Here is a 20,684-nt window from a genome sequence, read left to right on the forward strand (position 1 = left end):
GAAAATTGGGCTTACTGGATGATGGGAGGTTAAAGACGGCAATTAAAGAAGAGAAGGGTACTGCCAAAAATGGAAATTATTACTTTGCATCAGTTTTTAACTGCTAAAAATGTTGTGGAAGACTTGGTGCTAGTATTATGCCCAGTCTCTCTAAATATAAAAAATAAGCAAATTTCAGAAATTGAGGTCTTGGGAAAAGCAGATTTGGAATAAGCTATTAATCTGAAAAGCATTAAGTGAGCAGACCCCAATAGTATGCTATGTTATGTAAAACATAACTGAACTTCCAGCAAAAGTAAGGGATTTTTCATTAAAAAGAGCCACTTTTTTCAGAAGACAGTTCTTTATATACCTTGTACTTTGGTTGAAGCAAAAATTACTGAGAAAATAACAGAATACCTGAAAGATCATATTCTCATAGGGTCCAACTTTCATGGTTTCTGCAAAGGAAAACTGTTCTAGTAGTTGCTTGAAATGCCCAAGCCAGAGAATGGCCCTACAATTTGTTCAGATTCCAGGAATTCTCTGAAAAATTTCTACACTAACAAAGGCTGCTGACAAAGCTGTGTAGACATGTGGATAGAGCAAAAGCATTCTTATAAAGAAGAAACTGATTTAGTTTTGAATTAGGATTGATTTAGAATTTAGTTTGGTCTCAAGCCAGTAGACACCATGCAAATCATTGAAGGGAAGGAAGGGCAGATTATCCCTCATCTGATTGATCATTTACATTCTTGCTGTTTTGGTTAAAATTAGTTTTGGTGCTCGGTGGATCTTACATCTGCTCCGCTTTGCTTGGTCTGTCAGTCTGAGAGATACAGAACCAGCGTGTTTGGCATTGCTGGAGCCAGATGCAGGAATAACAGTACCACAGCTGTACAGTAAATAGCAGTCAGCTGCAGTGTGTTGTAAGCAGCAAGCCCAGAAGGACTGTGTTTCTCGGCTCTCCCTCTCTTTAGTTTAAAACATTCTGTTCTACGTCCTGGATGTGTGGAACTTGATGCCAAGGATTTGGGGTTTCGAGGAAAAGACTTTGGTACCTTGTGATTTTAATCTTTACACTGTTTTCCATTGTGCTGAATGCAAGCCTGTAATGGCACGGTCACTTGTATTAATAATATATCGTCATGTGTGTAAATAATTTGTAGAAAAAGCACAGGAAGCGGCTGGCTCATGAGCATGTTCTTCCACATTAGCGGAGTTTGCTGATAGCTAAAGGAATAGCTGAATTTCTTTGTAATTTTTGCAGAATTTTCTACTGTCTTGGATTTTTAATCCATGTATCTGTTTGCACTGCTGGGCCTATTCCGTAAGTGTGAAAGACCTCTGTTGAAAGGGCGATATGCAATAGTCTACTTCTTTTAAGGAGACTTTACAGCAGGCATTAAGAGCCTATACACTTGGGTAGGGTGATCTACAGCGATCTGTATTTAGTGCTCATTGTGAATGATGGCTGGGCTTGTGAGGCTCAAGGCTGATCAATATTTTAAGTGGATGTTTTGACTTATCACTGTAGTTATTTAATGGGGCCCTTCATAATCATTGTTCCAGTGGAAAAAAATCCTCCTTTTTGTCTAGGATTGTCTGCAGGCAATGACACTTTCAGAAATTAATATCATCAGAAGCCAATGTAGCCAATAAGGCTGACAGGAGTATCCAAGCTGTGCTTGTATCCTGCTGAAAAGCTTCTCTTTCCCTGTGCTTCTCCCCTTGGGTCAAGTTGTGATTGTGTGTTCAGGATCACAAAGATCTGTAGCTGGGCCAGCTTGTTGCTAAAGTCTTCACACTTGGTTTTTTTTAAGGCTCTGCCAAAATAAGGAGAATCTTTTTGAAGTACTCGTGAATTCTTCTTGCTGTTTTATGTATTTCCCCATACCAATCTGCCTCTGTTCAGTTTTTCTGGTTTTTTTTTTTTTCCCCCTACATTATGGGATATTTTGGGGTGTTTCTTTTTGTTTTTTTCCACCCTGCTTTTAATGTCCATCCAAACAGATGATGAAACGTTTTCCTGCTGGGGTCTGTTCTGGTTGTTTTTTTTTTTCTTTCTTTCTTTTCTGGAGAGTTTACTGAGAATATTCAACGTACACTTTCTTTTGCTCTGTCTCATGCCATTACTCACAGTTATATGCCCGTGGCTAATTATACTCCTCCACTCCTTTCTTGGTGTTTGTATCCTTCATGTACTTACAGATGGTTATCAAATCCCCATCTTGCTTAGCCAGTCTGTCTAGCGCTTGCGACTTGACAGAGATTTTTATCCTTCCCAGTTCTTGAATTGCTTTGCTCATCCCTTCTTTCCAGATGGTTTGAGAGTCTTCAATCTGATGCTCTATGCCTGCTCACACCTGGGTCCTGGAGGTGATACCTTTGCTCATGTAGCAGCCACTTCAGCTTTTGGCCTTTTTACTGTATTGCAAGTTCATATCAAGTTCCTCCCTAAATCTAAGCTAGTGTTGCCATCTTCATATATCTCCCCACTGAATCTCTCTAATACGTTCCCTGCATGTGGGAGTTTGGAGTGAAATGAGACTCGTTTTGTCTTTTTTGGCCATATTGCTGTACTCCCCAAGTCTCTTTATATTATATTTCTCGCAGAAAAGCACGAAGAAATCTATGCTAAAGGAATACTAATCTAGTGAAGTGAAACATTCAAAAGTCATTAACTTGTGTGTAACTGTGCTTCTACAACTTCTAATGTGTGCAATAAGATGATCTTGAATTATATGGTGCATCATGGTTTTCCTCTTCCTCCTTCAGAGCACAGATGAGGTGATATATACAGAGTGAAGCAGTTGAGCCGTAGCCAATTATTGTTCTTATTTTTTAATAGAATAAATAGCTGCCTCATTACTTTGCGTGGCATGTGCCCCCTCCTCGCTTGGTCAGTTCTTGATTTCCATCGTTTATGCGACACCCCAAAGTATTGTGGTGATTGGGCGTCTCTGGAGCACTGGTTCCCCTTCAGGGTATTTGTGTGTAAAATACAAAGTTGTGGGTAGGCGTCCAGAAGGAAAATTGGGTTTCATTATGTGCTGCACATGCGGTAGAGTTGGGAGAAGCTGATGCAGTTTTAGCCCCATCTTTACTATCATCTGGGTGGCATCTAGTTGGTGTTTTCTGACCTGCATCCTTGGGCTCACGTTGAGAACGTTTAAGAAGTTTCCACCTTGAAAAGCAAACACAATTGTTTCAGGTTCCTTTATGAAAAGATACTATTACGTCTCGAGGTCAGATAAGGACATTGCTTATGCACTGGGCTTACCTTCCTGCCCTGTAAGTTTCTAGAAAGTCTCTTAACTGTGTTTCACAGCGAATGCGGTGTCAGTAGTCATACACGCAACCGAACCTGGCAGTTCTGTGGATGTACAGGGATTCCTAGAGGGAACGTTTTTGTGCTGACTTGTTAGATACTTTGGGACGCAAAGTAGCTTAAACTTAAAATGTGATTTTTAGTGCAATATTTTTGTCCCTGGTTTGCAATGGGCAGGCTTACTTTGGGGATGCTTTTCTTCACCATGCTGTTGTTAATGGCTAGTGACCCACGTGACACTTGCTTCAGTTCAGTTTAGCTTCCAGAAGAGTTCATAGAGGACATGAGCTATTCAGTGCTGCTTTGAAATTCCTCTTGACTCTTTAAAGTTGACTGCTTTTTCTAATCTCTTCGCCATCTCCTGTGGGACATACTCATTGCCAGAATCTCCTAGTACCATATGAGCTGTTGGTATTCTTGGCTCTGTTTTAAATGAGTCCAGCTTCTTCTGGTTGTCTGAAAGAATCAAACCATGTAGGTTTCAAAAATGTTCTCAAGACTGCCTCTTTTCTATCCACCTGCCCCATGGCAAAGTCAGCTATATTTAAATGAACTTTGCCATTTTTTTGCTGTGCTTTCCCACTTTCTAGTTTTCTGCCAAAGTAGCACTCGGTAGCTCTAACATTAGAGTTTGGAGCAGAGGCAGAATTTTAGCTTGCTAAACCCAAAGATGTTTTTACAAAGCCATCTGGAGTGCTTAGCCTCAGCCTCCTTTTGGGTTATGTGGTCTAGAGTTTATAATATTGCCAGGACCAGATGCAGAAGTAGCAATGAGAATGTATGTGTATTTTTGAAAAACCTTCTTCTACAGTGTCTGGGCTCCCAAATGAAATTAGTTGTGAGATGCTAGCCAAAGCAGTGAGATTAAAGGAGGCCTTCAAATGAAGGGACTTGAGGTCATCTGGTGCACAGGAGATAGTTCCAGGTGCAAGAGAGAGCAGCCTGAAGAGGCATAAGGTTGTTGGGGCAAAAGACACCCTAAGAGTCTTAAGAGCATTAATTGGTGGGTTGCTGTTGGACTTGATTTTACCAAAGCAATACTGACTCTGTATGTGTTTAGCTTGTTACTAAAATCTACCAACATTATTTGGTTTATAGCTATTTTCTGTCTTTGGCTGCCTTTCTGTCCCATGAAAGGAAGCCTTTAGCATTGGTTCAAGATGGCTGTTCAAAACTGTCAGAGTAACGCTGGCCTTCTAAGGGTTAACTGAGCTTCAGCTAACACCCTGCCACCTTGCTTTGAATATTGGGTTGTCTTGTTGGGGGAGAGAACACCTCGCTTCTAAAAATGGGAGAGCTGAACCACTGGGAGAGGCTTTTTCATATTTTCAATTTCAAAAGAGAATGACAGCTACTGAGATTTATAAAATTTTAAAACATTCCAATTTAAAGGGCTTTAAATATTGAATGCAGATGACAATTCCATAGGCAGAGCAACCATGGAAAGAGGAAGCAGCAAAGTTTGATCCTGTTAAGGACTAAAGGTGTTCTATTAACTTTGGAGGGACAGACAGCAGTCTTGCATAAGAAAATCTGTCTTTTCTACCAGATGGTGAATTATTATAGAGCACTAAACAGTTGCAAAAAGATCAAGTCTATAAAGCATCTGGTAGGGTAACTGACAATTCATCAGTTTTGCATGATGCGCATTGTATGTATCTCACGGGCTTGAGAGGAAAGTTATAAATCTGTCAAGCTTGAAACTGGAGAGAAGCTTGATCACATTTGCTAAAAGAAGAGAGAAATCGAGAGACAGACCTATTCTTTAGCTGAGGTTTTTGTGTTCCTGAGAGTTACTCCTGAATGAGGGCTGTGGAGATGCCATTCACATGACTTCTGAGCAATCTGCACTCAAGATACACCATTAGATCAGACACTTTTGTTGTTAATGGAAGTGAATGAAAGAGGAAAAGCTTTCTGAAAGCTATTCATCCCCAATCTGGCCTGATACATACCTAAAATGTTTTCAGCACCACCTGTAAAACTTGTTCTCTGTCCTAATCTGAAAGAGTTTGACACACATCATTAGTTTTGACACAGTAATTTCAACCCTTGTTAGGTTTTTTTTTTTTTTTTTTTCCCCACCAAGAAGAGTAGCCTCTTAAGATTCTGGCTGCTGTTGAGCCAGATGTAATGCAGCTTAAAGTGTGCTTCAGTGGGTTCGCTTCTCTGGGCTGCACAAATTAGCACCGTACATGCAGAATTTAGAGACATTATCTTCACTCTTAATCCAGGCACTTCTTCCCATTCCCGTGTGGGCCATATCTGGAGAGCTGGCTAACACCGGGCAAACTGCTTGGGGACTGAACGGAGTTTCCCGTTGGAATAGAGCTTATGCAGCTATAAAGATACAACTATCTGTATCTGTCTCTGCGGTGTAAGACACGTTAATGGTGCTTTTAGTAATTCTTTGGCAAGAGATGAATGAGGATATGGAGGTTGGAGAGCAACAAAGAGAAGTGAGTGCGCGGCTGGTACGAAGAGCGTCTTTTGCAGTATTCAAAATCTTGCTGCTGAGCTTACTTGGATTTATGCTTTCTCATTGAGATAATAAAAGCAGAATGAGATGATCAGTATTCTCTCTGCATCTAGGTTAGAACTAGGTTATTTTGTAAAGTATTTTCAGATGTCTTGGCTGTAGAAGACATTGCATAAATAAAGATTTCTCTGTGTTGTGTGATATTATAACGTGTGAAAAGATTTACTGTGCAAATACAGTAACAGAATGGAGAAGAATCATGATCTGCTGTTTGTTAGTATGATATGATGTAAATATTTGCCTAGGTAGATTCTCTTGAGATTTCTTGCGGATTTCCCTCAGCACTGTCATTGCTGGCATTCTTTGAGCACTATATTTTTGACAGAAGTAAACATGTTCATAACATGTGATACTTATTTCCATCAAAAGCTCAGTGATTCTCAAAAAAACCCCAAACAAACCCAGACACTTCTTCTTCCAAAACCCCAGCAAAATGCAAAAATACCTTTGTTAGAGCAGTCTTGAATGTGTTTGTGGAATGTCTGCCAACAAGAAGAAGTGGTGGGTCGTGCCACGTACAGGCTGTGCACATGCAGATAACTTTGCTTCAGGGATACTCACGGGGTCCACTCAGGCTGGCATCTGCCAGCATGAGATTTTTTCACTATTAGTGCTGTGTGGCCAACTTTCAGTAACTCTTGCAGCTTTGTGAAGGAGAATCTTGTCAATTTTTGAATGACTCTTGAGCTTGTGTTGAGATGCCCAGCACTGAAAGAGTGAGCCCCTGTCCCTGCTGAGCGTTGTCACTTTGAGGGAATGGGGCTTGCTAGCTCCTTTAATATCTGTCTTAACAGGCAGACTTTGGACTTACAGGTGAAAGTAAAATGAGTATATTCTCAGAAAAAGATAAAAGAAGACAGATATACAGAAATTGCATTCTTTTTAAATACCTCCCTTTTTTGTTCGGTTTCAAGGAATTTTTTGTATTTCTATATCCAAGCAGATGCTCAAATTAAGCCAATTTCCAAGATAATTTGCTGTGTTTTGGAGAAGGAATATCCAATCCTCAATCCTTTTAGACAGTCCTCCTCTCCATTTTTGGGAGGTTGAAGCGTAGGTGTTTGCTTTGGGTAAAGCTTCTCTTTATAGACACTTTCTTAATAACCTTCTACTGTGACTCTGGTAGCCCTGTGAACTTGACAGCTGATTCAGTTCAGGTTCTGTTTCTCCTGCTTGCACCCGTTGAGACTTGTCTGGTGTACACCAGCCCAGCTGGATGGGCCAAGCTACGCTTAACGTGTAGTTGACTGCAAACCACCCTACATATGCAATCAAGCGTGTCTCTCTTGGGCAGATGGATGAAGGAGGAGTTACACGAGCTTAAGACTATTCCTTCTATTGTAACATGCAACTTCAGAACTATTTGTTGTGAAAAAGAACAACTAAAGGATGTATTAATAGGCCATAAGAGAGACTGGACCTTAAGATAATCTTGGAGATGGGTGTGCATTTATGCCTCATGACCCTTGAAAACAGCTTACTGGATTTGGGGACATCAACGTGAAGCTCTACTGCTCAAGCAGGAAAGAGTTAAATTTCACTTTAAAAGAGTATCTGTAACTATGTCTTTACAATGCAGTTTGGTATATTGGCAGTTAATCTGTGTGTCATATTTGATCATTTTCCTTTTCTTCCTCTCTTGGTTTGCAGGAGTAAGTCTGTGTCTGTAACGCTGGATGTACTGACCACTTGCCTCCATCTAAAGAGGACTTGCTCTACTTTGGAATATGGTGCCTAACTTCTGCGTCCCAGTACTCACTGTGCCAGCAGCCATCCTCTGCTGCTTGATGCTGCCTTTAGCAGGAGCGGACAGTAAGTAGCATTCAGTTTTGGAAAGCTTGAATACCTTGTAAAATTTCTTTCAACAAATGTTAAACTTTCTTGGTTTGTACTGGAAACACTGGTGGCTAAGGGACACCCCACCCCCCCCAATCTCTTATTTTCCAATGTGTGCAATACAGATGAACAGTATGTATGTGAAGGGGCGCAAGTAGAACTAAAAAGGCTGACAAAATTTATTCAAGTGCAGGAAGAGTTTCTGTAGTAGCTGCAAGATCAAAACCTGACAATTTGATTTCTAACATGTACAGATGAGGTAAAGAAAATTGGGGCAGAGGAAGAGAGAACTATTGGGGTCACAGTATCCCTGTTACTTTATTTTCCTTGTTCTTTTACCAGCTCTCGTAATTTGTGTAGTACTGAGACATGTCTCCTGAGTCGGCAGGTGATTGAGAGCTGTTGGGGAAAGGGTGCAAGTTTTTACCTTCTGGTGTAGCTCTCCTACACCTGTATTTCGGCAGCATTGGAGTCGAATGTTTCCTTGTGGTCATGCTTCAAACTATTGTGTCCATGCCTGTTGTCCTGATAGTCTTACAGTGCTGCTGTGGCAGGCATTGATTAGCCCCATCCAGGCCAAGGGCAAAGCTGTGCACAAAACGCTGTTGTGGACAGACAAGAGGAGAGAAACTTGGCTGATGGTGGACTGCTGAAAATACCTGTATGAAGACTGCAGGAAACCTTGTGGGTTCTTTGCCTTGTCTTGGTTTTCATAACTCATGTGTATTTGCTAGACTATCCCCAAGTATTTGTGCAGTCCCACTCCCCCTTGTTTTTTTACCAGAACCAGTTTTTCAGTGGCCAAATGCTTGCACGTTCATTGCAGACTCTGGCAGTTGTGAATGCTCCATGCCTTTGAAAGCACCCAGGGCTCCTGGGATACTTGGGTTGGAGCAGAGAGGTGACCGTGATGCACCTCCTGAGCTGCCACCAACCATCTGCTTCTCACTCCAGCTTTAGTCACCAGGCTTATAATTAAGATGTAATTATGTGAAAGTTGAAGGAGATCTTGATACATGTTGGTTAGGAGCCTGGCTGAATGGAGAAAACAGACTGAGGGTCCTAAATATCCTTGACTGAATGGGAAGGAGTAAATTTAGAGAAGCTGGAGAGAAGAGTGAAGGGGGTATGTGAGAAAAGGTACAAATTCACTACTTCTGTCGTCACTAGGGATGACTTGCACAGGCAACGGATTGTCTGTCTGAGTCTGAGCTGCCCAGTTAAACTGAGGGCAGCTGCTGTCTCCTTCCTCAGCTTTCTTCCCTGGCTGCTGGTGCTGCTGGAAGATGCTTATTCAGATCACTTTATGTCTGCACATTGTAGCCCATTTTGGAGTCTGGCACAGAGAAGTATATGTTTGATGTTCTGAGGTGTATAAAAATTCCCAGAGGTTCATTATCTTTATCCTGGCCCCTGCAAAGGAGAGAAGCATCACTCCATCAGGTATGCGGAAGCTGGTGGAACTTGAGATGTCCTAGGACAGTTCTTGGCCTGAGGATAACTGGTACTAGACATGGTTCGCTAATTTTGTGGAATACTTCCACATGCTTAAATTTAACAAAATTGGCCCCGTTTTACAGGCCTAGATCCAAATATTGGTGTCTCAGATGTGGAACGCTTCTGTGTTGAGAAGCAAGTGTACCTGTACGTATGCCTTTTTCTCTGGCGCAGACTGACTCTGAATTATTTTTCCTAATCTGGAAGGCAGATCTGGAGGACAACGACCTTTTAACCACCACAGCCACCATGGATTAACCGAAGGTTTCCTGGGATAGAAAGTGTTGCTCTGTGTATTTTAGCAATTTACAGCTTTTCTATTATCTTACCCCACTGAATCTTGCCACCAACTCTCAGTGGCAAGGAGCTGTGTGAAAGGGCCTGCTCTGCACCTCTGCAGGGGGGAAAAATCATCCTCAAACCTTGCATATTTCATGTCATGCCATCAGTGATGCAGACGGGCAAGATACGATAGTGAATATGGCATTGGGGGAGTCCTGGTTCAGGACAGTAGTGAAGGGCAAGGGGAAGGTATGATAATATACGCACACTGGAGCTGACTGTAAAAGTTAGAGAGGGATGCTGTGAAAGGAGCACCCCATATGCACCCTGCTCGGTTTTTTTGGTCCCCTAGGCATCCTGTTGGCTCCAGTCAAAGACCGTTTATTTACATGGATTCCTGATGTAATATGGCTGTTCCTGAGATTTCACTGTGATTATTCCTTTTCCCCATTGCAGCGCTGCTTGGGAGGGATGGGTAGGCTCTGTATCTGCAAAGCATTTCTACATTTCCCCAATTAAAAGCAACATGATAGCGGGAGCAGGCTTATCCCTGGAATTCCTGCAGTCAGTCCCCAAAATCGTTTTTTGTAGGAACAGCGAGGATCGAGGGCAGGGAAGGAGGGCTGGGGATGGGCTGTGCTGCATCCTTGGCAGCAGGCTGCCCCGTGGTTCACAGCCAGGTGCTGGGGGAGCACCCACAACCGGGGCTTCCCTACCTTCCCCGCCTGTGGAGCTCCGGTCGTCGCAACACATTTCAGTGTCGCTGCTGTAGCTTCCTGACAATTAGGCAACTGGCGGATAGCTAGACATTAACGCCTGAGATAAAACAGATTGAATATGTATCGCCTAGCGGAATTAGTGCCGGGCGTGCACCGCGATGCCTCTCCTGGAATTGAGTTCACAGGAGCTGTGAATAATGTCAGAGCTGTGGAATTGAAGGGGCATCCAAAGGTTAAACATGTGGCAGTGTGTTAGAAAAAGAAGGGCTCGCTGGGTGCCTTCCTGCCAGCAGGACAGGAGCGGTGGTTTCCTGGCCTCTCTGGTGGGGTGCGGGGAGGAGAAGGTGAGCGGGAAGGGGCACATGCGCGTGAACAGTGGATACAGAAGTGCTAATTTGGCAGAAAGTGCTTTCAAATCCTCCCTGGCTTTTACAGACTGCAGTAAGAAATTATTAAATTTTCTCTGTGATCTGACTGTGTTTCTGTCAGGGTGACCCTAATTCCATTAGAGCAGCTCAGAGCTGATTCAGGATGGCTGTTTTACACTTTCTCCCTCAGCTTGCTTGCGTTTTTTTTTTTTTTTTTTAATGCACTCTGTACTTCCATGTCTGTCAGCTTTTGATTGTGCATGGGAAAAATGGCTTTGTAGATTTCATTTAATGTTCAGTTCAGTTGTCAACTAAAGGTTGCTCCTTTCCAGCTTTTGGAAATATGTCAGTTACTCTAATAAAATAATAAAAAAAAACCCAACAAAAATATCCCCTCTCAAAACAAAATGCAGAGAAAACAGGAAAAAATCAATACTGTCATCAGAAATCATCAGCAGTGTGTTTCGTTGTTGGCTTGGTTTTTTAAAAATTAGGCTTTGTTTTTGAAGTCCTGGGCACAGCTTTCATTAGCCAAAGGAAGAGACTAGGTGACCCATCCAAAGTCTTTTCTAACTGAAATATATCTTGGTTTGTCTTGCACAGAATTTCAAAGGGCTTGAGGAAGAAAACCACTTCAAAAGTGACCTTGTAGAAGGAAGGAACTAAGGCAGTATTAGGCCAACTACCTGTGAAGTGATACGTGATAAACAAATAATTTGCACCTTTTGATTTCTAAAGATAAGAGCAAACTTGGCTTTTGTTTGAGGGGGCGGGGGAAGGTTGCAGCAGTGAGCCAGGGCAGGTGAAGGCAGGTCTCTGGCTCTCACCACCTCTGGTGAGCAAGGACCCTAAGTCTCAAGTGTCTCCAGGCTGCCCTGCCCCTTGTAAGAGGTAGTTGCTTTACATCCGAAAGGTATACATGTCGTACAGGTTTTTTTTTTTTTTCCAATCAACCATGTTTCTTGGATGCTAACTGGATTGAGGAGACACATTAAAAAAGAAAATAGGAAGGTGAGAGGTTGATACTTGTGAAGGTTGGGAAAAGGAAGAGTACTGATCGCCTTTCTAGACACGCGGCTCCAGGTGAGCTCTGTTTTGCCAGGGATTTTGCATTGCATCAGAAGTGCCATCTGGAGGTTTTGGACAGAAGACCGCTGGAGTGTTTGTTAGGGCGCTTGGTTCCCCTTGTGTCCCAGCTCTGCTGTCTGCCATTACTGTTTTGTGTTCCTGGGACCCAGGAGTGGCGTGGCAGGTTCTGACTCCCTGATTCAGCTCTGCCTTCTATGCTTTATAACCTGAATGATGCCTCCACAGCAGCTCAGCTCCAAATACAGCTGCTTCGGGCCACCCTGCGGGACACACTTGCTGTTGTGCAAGTCTGGAAAACAGCCACTTCGCAGAGCTGGGCAGCAGAGTCCCACCCCAAAAGCTGGACCTGAGGCTTCTCCGCTGCTGCCTTGTATCTGTTCCTGCTTCTTGGTTTCTTGTTTGCATGCCTGTCCCCAAACACTGCACGTAGTGATTATGTGTAATTGGTATGATCGGATCCAGGTATTGCAGCACAGGTAAATACTAATCTTCTGCAATTCTGCATCGACTAGCTTGACAAATTCCATCAGTGAAAAGAACATGTAAAATACTGTTTAGGAAAACCCCTGTACCTGAGGCATTGGGGTTGCATCATTAAGGGACAGGTTGAAATATTAACCACAGTTATTGTGCAGCTTTATTTTTGGTGTCCTTACTCATCATATATATATGTATGTGTGTGTGTATATATCTATATATATAGATAGATATATATATAGGTATACATGGTTTCTGCACTTTTCTGTAAAATATCAAAATTCTGCCTGCTTATAACTGAAGTTGCAGACATCAAGGTAGGAGGGATGCTGTGAGGGCAAATGCCATGTATAGAGTAGACAACAGATCTTTTTCTGCATTTATAGCCATGCCCCTTTTAGCTCCAGCACTTGCAGGAGTCATGTGAATTTGTTTGGGTTGCTACCTACAACAGGTCACAGCATTGTCATTTGTCTTTTTTATTTATTGTTAAAGCCGACGTCATTCATCAGTCAACGTCAGCTGCTAGGTCAAAGGTCCGCCTAGTTCAAAATCCCTTATGCAGCAATGGTCAGTACAGAGACCTATGGAGGATGTTAGAACAGCATAAATATATAGTGATCCCTTCCTGGTGTCGTCTTCTGGCCTTCAGTGGGTGTTGGCTCCTGAGCCCACAGAGGTGATGTAGTAACTTCAGACAAGCTCACTCCGGGTTTTGCTCTTCAGGCAGCTCTGAGCATGTTGTCAGTCTTCAGGGACATCCTGGGGCCAGTGGTTTGCGTGAAGACCATGCTGTAGCCTCTGACTTTTGCCTCTACACCATGGCTCCTTGTTTAACCCACTTACTGCTGCTCTGCAGGGCTAAACAGTCTCACTTGCCGTTTGCATCATTCAGACTGAGCTGCGTAACCAGAGTTAGTCTCTTGCCTTCACAAGGGAGTTCCTGTGTTTAAGTGTCCATGTAAGTTACCCAGCACAGCAGCAGATGTTGAGGGGCTGATATATTTAATACACGTTCTGTGAGAGAGAGTGTGCTTACTGGCTTGGTGATATAGAAAAACAGTAAAACTACCTGCTTAAAATTTTATTTTCAGTGTAGATTCATGGATTTTAAGGCCAGAAATCAGATCAGTGTAGTTTTCTACTCTGACCTGCATAGCACAGGCTGTATAATTTCAGCTAGTAATTTCTACATCTACTTTTAACAGCTGTGGATGAGCTAGCATGTAGCTTTTAGGAGGCTATCAAGTCATGATTTGAAGACTAAATGGTAGAGAATTTACCCGTCTCCTATGTGATCTGTAAAAATGGCAAATAATCATTACTTCTACAAATCTGTATTTATTTCAAGCTTCATTTATGTGTGTTTTGGGTTCAAACGCTGGATGTTGTAACCTGTGTCAGCTAGGCTGGAGACTCCTGCTATTTAATGCAATCTCTCTGAGAAGCAAGTTAGAGTGTAAGAGAGTTAGACAAGCTGAAGGTTTGTCCTTTTTGTTGTAGAAAAATGGGTTGGTCTTGATTTTCCTGATCAGAAATAGTTTTTACAGTTTTTCACTAATCTTCCAGACTTTTCAATATGTTTTTTAAAGTCAAGGGACCAGGACCAAGAAGAGAATTGACCACATCTTGCCACCGTACAAGGGCACTTTAGACCTTTTAAACATAGCATTGAGCTGGGAACACAGTCCTCCATAATGACCTTTGAACCCCTTTCTGGGCCTCTGATTCTCAGGATGCGAACTCCTATTTCATTAGTGTGACTTGGGTTTTTGCTCATTAATATCTGCCCTTAAGTACATGAAAATGTATTTTGCTGGATCCCAGCTCATCCAGTTGTCCAAGTAATTCTGTACAGGTAATCTTGCCCAGTTTATTAGCTGACTACCAATCTTGGTACTTTCCAAATCTAGTTGCAAGTTAGTTACATTTATTCCCAGATGTTAATCAGTTGTGACTATTTGCAGAGGCTGCTGTGAGTATTTTAAGGAGATATTTAAAATATCCTATAGTAGTGATGGTGACATTCTTTGCAGATGGAAAGGAGTGCCAGGAAACTGATAAAATAATATGGTTTGTCATGCTGCAGCTTGCTAGTAGCAGTATTGATGTCAGATGGGGGAAAAGTATGGGGTCTGCTGGAGCTTTCAGTGTTTTAGCTGAGCAGTTGTAAAAAGCAATGAAGTGGTAATAGGGATGCTTTTTTTGTTTGTTTGATTATGTGTCTGTTATATTGGTGCTTCAGAATGATACTGTAATATAAGATGATCAAGCTCATTTTTGTGAACAACTAAGAGTATGAAATTTGTTTGCTCAAAATGTTAGTCAATCTTCTTTGATGGTGAACATGTTTGGTTTAAAAAGGGGGAAGAAAAAAAACATCTGTTCATGGATGCTTTTTCTCTGGTAAGATGTCTATCTTTATGTATCAGTAGTTGAAAAGCAGTGGTGTACTTTTAATTGAATGCTGTATTTAGTCCCTTGTGAGAATCAGTGCTTTGTCTACTCCAAAGACAAATCACATTTATTTCGTTGGTGTGAAAACACTGTAGCGTGCTTACTGAAAGTTTTAAGTCAAAGAAATGTCTTTTGCCTTGCACACTTTACTGTCTTTTGCCTTGTACACTTTACCGACATATGATTACTGAATTAAACTAAAGCACGTTATATAGTGAACAATGGCTTTACATTTGTATATGAATTGTAGCCTGCAATGCTAGACCTTGCTGTGAATGTCAGTTACGTTTGGGCTTTCTCTGATGCTCATAACATTAAGCCTTCACAATAAGGGGCATTCACATGGTATTAAAAAGAAATAATTGCAGAATATATTCCATTTCATGTAGTACAGGCTGGAATGAACTTGCAGTCCTGCTGTGCTTTTCAGATGGCTCTTCATTGCATGTATTACTCATTATTTCCATTTTGTTTTTTCAGTAATTAACAGTACGACTTCCAGGAACGTATTTTGTAAAATTGGATTGAGACATGTACATAGTACCTGGTCAAAACCTAAAGCAAATGGAAATGCCACCATTTTCCAACAGAGGTTTGTGGCACCAAGGGTGACCATTGTGAGTTAGTGCTCTGGATAAAGTCAGCATGTCAAGAAGACGTTTGGACTTGGTTTGTCTCTGCCACATGTGGTTATTCTACTTCAGCCGATACTGGGTTCTCTGGAAGTAGCCATGGTCTCGTAGAAAAGACCATAATCAGTCCACTGTTGGCACTAGTTAATACTGCAAATTTAAAAAGAAGATTGCACTCGGGGAATTCTTCTTGTTGCTTTTGCTGCTTTTCTTGTATTTTTTTTTTTTATTCTAAACTCTGTCTACATGTGATGGCTTTGTTGACTTACCTTAAAGGTGAATGATAAAAGCCCTTGCAAGTTAATTGCCACGCGGGGAGGGGAAATGACTCTTGAGCCTCTGTACTTAAGTGTACAGAGTGCGGAAGACCTACTTGTTTTCTTTGGATTTATTTTTAGCCCAATTCACTTCAACTGTTAGTGCAACTGTTTACTAATGTTAAAGGTTGTTTTGAAAAAGGGGTTTTAAAGAGGCCAGGAAATATGCAGCAGCTTTACTCATGTACGTCTTTTGCCCCTGAAAAACTCCATTTGTAATAACCATTTTGAGTTTTGGCATTAGCACAGCTGTGCCTGGCAGGTAGGAGTTTTTGTTTTCACCTGCTTGTCAAACCCAGTTGGTGGCATGTGTGGGTGGGAGATGTGAGCATGTCGCCAAGCTCTTGCTTTCATTGTGGGGCCGTACGTAAGGCAGAGATGGCACTTGGTTTTCAAACTTGAAACTGAAGTTCTGTCTTTTGAGGTAAATGTGAGAGTTGCCATGCATTGGTTTCAGAAAGGATTTCGATCTTTGTATTTGTAAAAAACACAGCTTGGAAGTGAGAACGCTATAGGTATATTGTACTTACACAGTGTTTAATTTACAAGAGGGAAGATTCATTGGAAGAACTGAATGATGAGTGGTAAAAAATCTTGTAAAATGCCAAAAACAGTTAAAATACTGATGTGAAGAAGATTACTATGTATTTTAATCCTATTTAGCATCAAACAAGCTTTCAGTAGTTTCAGGATGCAAGAAAACTGTTAGAGAAGTGAACTTATCTCATGCATTCACCACATTTGATTTATAGGGCATTTAATAAATGGGGGGGGGGGGGTATGCTAGCAGGAGGAATCAGTAAAATTTGAAGAGGAAAACAGAGAAAATACTTTAATATTCCCATGTAAAGGATTGGGATGCCTTATCCTGGCACAGTCTTCTCGTTCTTGGCAAGCTGACTACAAAGAGTTTAGTATGGCTCTCGGGAGGATGATGAGGATAGTCCAAGCACTGGAAAGGCTCCCTTTGCTCCTGTTTGGTGTGCCAGGTAATGGCCCTGGCTGTTGACTTGTCATTTATATATGCTGTATATAGACTTCCAACATGGTTTTTTATGCTCCATTACACACAGTTTATCAGGGGTTACACAAAGTTCTTTAGTTATAACCTGTTGTTTTCAGCTTTTTACAAGTTCATTTCATGGCTGAAATATGCCCTGCTTGGTCTTCAGCCAACGTTCAAGTTGGGGGGCTGTATTTTATGAGTTGGACATTTGTTTTTTGGACCTTTCTGCAAAAATTGTCTTTGGATGCTCTTAAAAACAAAGAGAGTGGAAAAATACCTTTGTACCCTGTAAAACAAACTGTGGTGTTATTAATAGGTCTCAAGTCTAAAATGTCTGTGAAAACATTTGACGTTACTACAGATGCACTTCAGCAGTCAAGAGAAAATGGAACTCGATTTGTGGAAGGGGGTGAACCATAGAAAAGTAAGTGACTGAATAATATAAAGGGGGTGTCATGCTAAATCATTAAGCGCATGTGAGTAAAGGATGCTGTCTGAGCTTGTGTGTAACTAAATTGCCTGTATATTCATTCTGTGAATGTAGCCAGAACTGGTCTCATCTCGGCCTTTCTAAGACCTGGAGGTGCACAGCAGAGGCAGTCTTCCAGATCCTACAGCACATGGCCTGTAACATGGGCAGGGAGGATTAAATCACATCAACACTGTGGAGTTCATGTTCTAGTGCGTTTGTCTGTTTCTTGAGGCAATTGTGCAAATAGAGAGTTTTCTTTGTTGAAGTTGCTCTGTGGTTGTACTGTAGGCCACAAGGGTTTGGACTTGTCTTTCTTGATGATGCCTGTTGAACCTTGATTCTGCCTTAGTAAATGCATGAAACATTTAACATATTTAACTGCCTAAGTTTGGTTTTTTTCTCAAATGCTAAGATACACCTCTCTTCCTATGGCTGCAGAGTTGTGTGTCTTTATTCTAGGAGCAGAGTATGATTTTGTGGTTTTTTACACGTTAAGACAAAATCCCTGGGAATATGTGTTGTTCAGTCAGCATCTACGCACTGCTCAACATCTTTTCAATTAGACACGCAGCCTTCTGTTGCAGATAAAGCATTTTTTTCTGAGGGAAATCTAGCTAAAATTTCTGGCATTGTCTTTAATCTGTAGAATGTTGCGTGAGAATGGTTTCCTGTATAATTTCGAGGAATTTAAGAAACTCCACTTAATGTATAAAGAGTATTATGCAGTATGCCACATGGTGTTTTCCAGGTTTATGTCAAATTGCAGAAGAAACTATGAATTATTTTGTGTTACGATCATTGCTGGACTGCGTCAAGATCAAGGTCCATTTATCCCAGAATTGCCCCAACGTAAGCCTCCAACGATGGCCAACAAACGCTACATGTTTTAGGGAAGTGCAAAAAGAAAGATCCCATACCCTCGCCTTTTCCCATCCCACCCAAATTAGTTCCCATTTCCTATGTAAAATTAGAAATTGTTGTAAGAAGCTGGACTTTTATTATTGCTTCTGTAAAGCCTTGTTAATTGCAACAACTCTCTAAATATTGTTATATCCACGTGGGCAAAGGAATAATGCCTAATGTAGATTTGTCAAGGTCAGATCAATCTAATTTCCTTTAATGACATGATAACAGGCTTTGTGAATGGAGAAGCAGTAGAAGTCATTTATCTTTAGCAAAGTTTTCAGTGCTCCCTCATGAGACTTTTTCCTGTGAAACATCTGCTCATAGGGTGGGTATTTGGCAGTTTGGTAGCATTCAGCATTTGCAGTAATGATCTCTCTGATAGAATAGAGAACATGCTTATTAAATTTTCAGGCAACAACAAGCTGGGAAGAGCTGCAAGCATGTTGGAGGACACCATTAGAATTCAAAATTATCTTTACAAATTGGAGAAACTGTCTGAAAGGATGCATGTCAATAAGGAGAAATGTGGATAGATGTTTGAAAATAGGAGTAATCAGCTACATAAATACAGAATGAGAGACAACTGCCTAGACAGCTGGTATACAGAAGAGGTCTTGCAGTGCTAATGGATCAGAAACCATACAGGAGTCAACAATGCCATGCTGTTTTGAGAGGGACAGACATCATAGTGATATGCAGAAATGAGGATTACCATCCTGAAGACACATTAGATAGTCTTTCTACTCTGCTCACATTGATAAGGCCTCCAGTGAAATGACATCTCATCTTGAGCATCCCACTGCCAGAATGGAAGGGCTAATTGAGAAGTCAGTCCTCCCCATCCAGTGCTAGGAGAAAAAATAATGTGCTAAACTGCAGCTGGGAAGTTCGGGTCAGGCGCTAAGCAATGCTTGCTGACATGAAGGATTGCTGAGCACTGAATTGAATTTCCAGAGGAATTTCTGGAATCTCATGTACAAACAGAAAGTGTTGCCTCATATAGCTTTTGAATTGCCAGTGTTATTTCTTGAACTGAATGTTTCTTTGTCTTCATTTATGAACCAGGAAGGTACAGCCTTCCAGTCTGTCTTCTCTAGGTCGCCTGATACTCTGATATTTTTATCCTGTCCTTTTTCATCCTCCTCTCCAGTGACAGTGACTCTCTTCCATCTGACTTTGTAACTTTGTGTGAAAGTGTTTTCCAGGCCCTTAATCCTCCTCAGTGTCCTTCTCTGACTTTCTAGCTCTCCTCGAAAGGAGCTGATGGGGAGAATATAGGGGAGACTATGCCATTAACAAAATGAGACTTAAAAACATCCTCTATATGTAATTTCCTCATGAACACTCATAGGTTTGCTGATTTTTTGCCCCTATCTGTGCGCTGGCTGAAGGTCTTTCAGCTGCCCATTGCGATGTGTGGTTCATCTTCTGAAGCCATATGGTTAATTCAGCTCCGCAAATTGTAACGGGTAGTTCTGGGGTTTTTTGTTCTCTCTCTACATGTTATTTTTTTATCTGTAGGTAGTTGTCTGCCCTGAGACTTCACCACCCTTATACGTATGTACAGAGGTCCGTGTCTGAACTTCCATGGTTGCAGGAGCTTTGCTGGCCAGGCAGCCGCTGCACCAAGGCAGGGAGTTTCGGTGTGTGTGTGGTGGTTGCTGCCACGGTGCACAAAAACCTGTCTCTGTCATAGCACCACATGTCTCTGCTGTTCTGCAGTGATTGTCAGATATTTCTAATGAAGTTGATGCGGTTGTGCTGGACTCTATAACGCAGCACATATACTGCAGCAGAGCAGGTTGGAGGGTCTGCCTGTCAGACCACTCCAGGAGAGCGATGCTGCTTGCTGTCTAGAGCAACGCTGACCAGCAGCCCTCGCAGGGTGCATTGAAACGGCTTCTGGCAGCAAAAAATGCTTTGGGGGACAATTGCAAAGGATGCTGTAGGTTTTGTAAGACCTTCTGGCTAAAATCTGTCTTAATGCCTATTTGTGAGTATGAAAGAGAAAATGTATTAAAAATGAGTGTTTGTGTAGAATGCTTTTAACGTCAATGGTAGTGGAAAGGAAGATGTGTAAGGTTTTTTTTTCCTTCTCCTTCCAGTAGTTATTCTTCCTATGAATAACTATGCATCAACCGATGGACTTCTGTCTCATGAGTGGAGTCCCAAGACTGTCTGAGATAGGAGTATCTCATGCTTCATGTTAAAAGGTTATGGTTAATTCATGGCGTATTTGTTTTGGATAAGAAAAAGCTATTTGCCCACCTAAGCTTTTCCTTTCCTGGGTTTCATGTAAGAGCCATGTACTTCTTGGAAAGCTGTCTTAAAAACAGATCAGAGGAAATTTGTCTTTTTAAATGAATTGATTTAAATCAAGGTGCGGGCCGTTACTTGAATTCCTGAATTCTGGAAACTCTAGCCATTATGTTGGGGTGTTTTTTGCAGTCAAACCTTGGCTTCAGACTGCAATTATTTTTCACAAGACCAAGAATGAAGTCTGTTGCCTGTTATGAATAATAGAGTATGGTAATATCACAACTATATATGCAAACTCTGCAGACTGGCAGCACAGCTAAGTGTTACGTTTTTAAAATGTGTACAATCTGTTGTCAACGGAATTAAAACCAGGAACATTATATGGTTTGTTTCTGTGTGAGGGTGTTTTGTAGGGAAATTTAATGATGAACTGTTCTACGTTTTGACCTTTAAAAAAAATTTCTGAGGCTTTGCACCTTCTAGTGAATTGGGGAGATTCTCAAATTAAGACATGTGGA

General features: G+C 41.5%; 1 protein-coding gene across 24 annotated transcripts in view; it reads left to right on the forward strand.

Annotated features, from left to right (window-relative positions):
• The window catches only part of PTPRF (protein tyrosine phosphatase receptor type F), a 395,117-nt gene that overhangs the window by 130,167 nt on the left and 244,266 nt on the right, over positions 1-20,684 (forward strand). For all 24 annotated transcript variants that reach the window (XM_030032473.2, XM_030032481.2, XM_030032476.2 and 21 more), the window contains one exon: positions 7,500-7,661. In XM_030032473.2, the coding sequence (XP_029888333.1) occupies positions 7,577-7,661 (85 nt within the window). In that variant the 5' untranslated portion in view covers positions 7,500-7,576. The remainder of the gene's footprint in view (positions 1-7,499; positions 7,662-20,684) is intronic.

The sequence above is a fragment of the Aquila chrysaetos genome, chromosome 12, assembly GCF_900496995.4.
Source record: "Aquila chrysaetos chrysaetos chromosome 12, bAquChr1.4, whole genome shotgun sequence".
NCBI lineage: Eukaryota > Metazoa > Chordata > Aves > Accipitriformes > Accipitridae > Aquila > Aquila chrysaetos.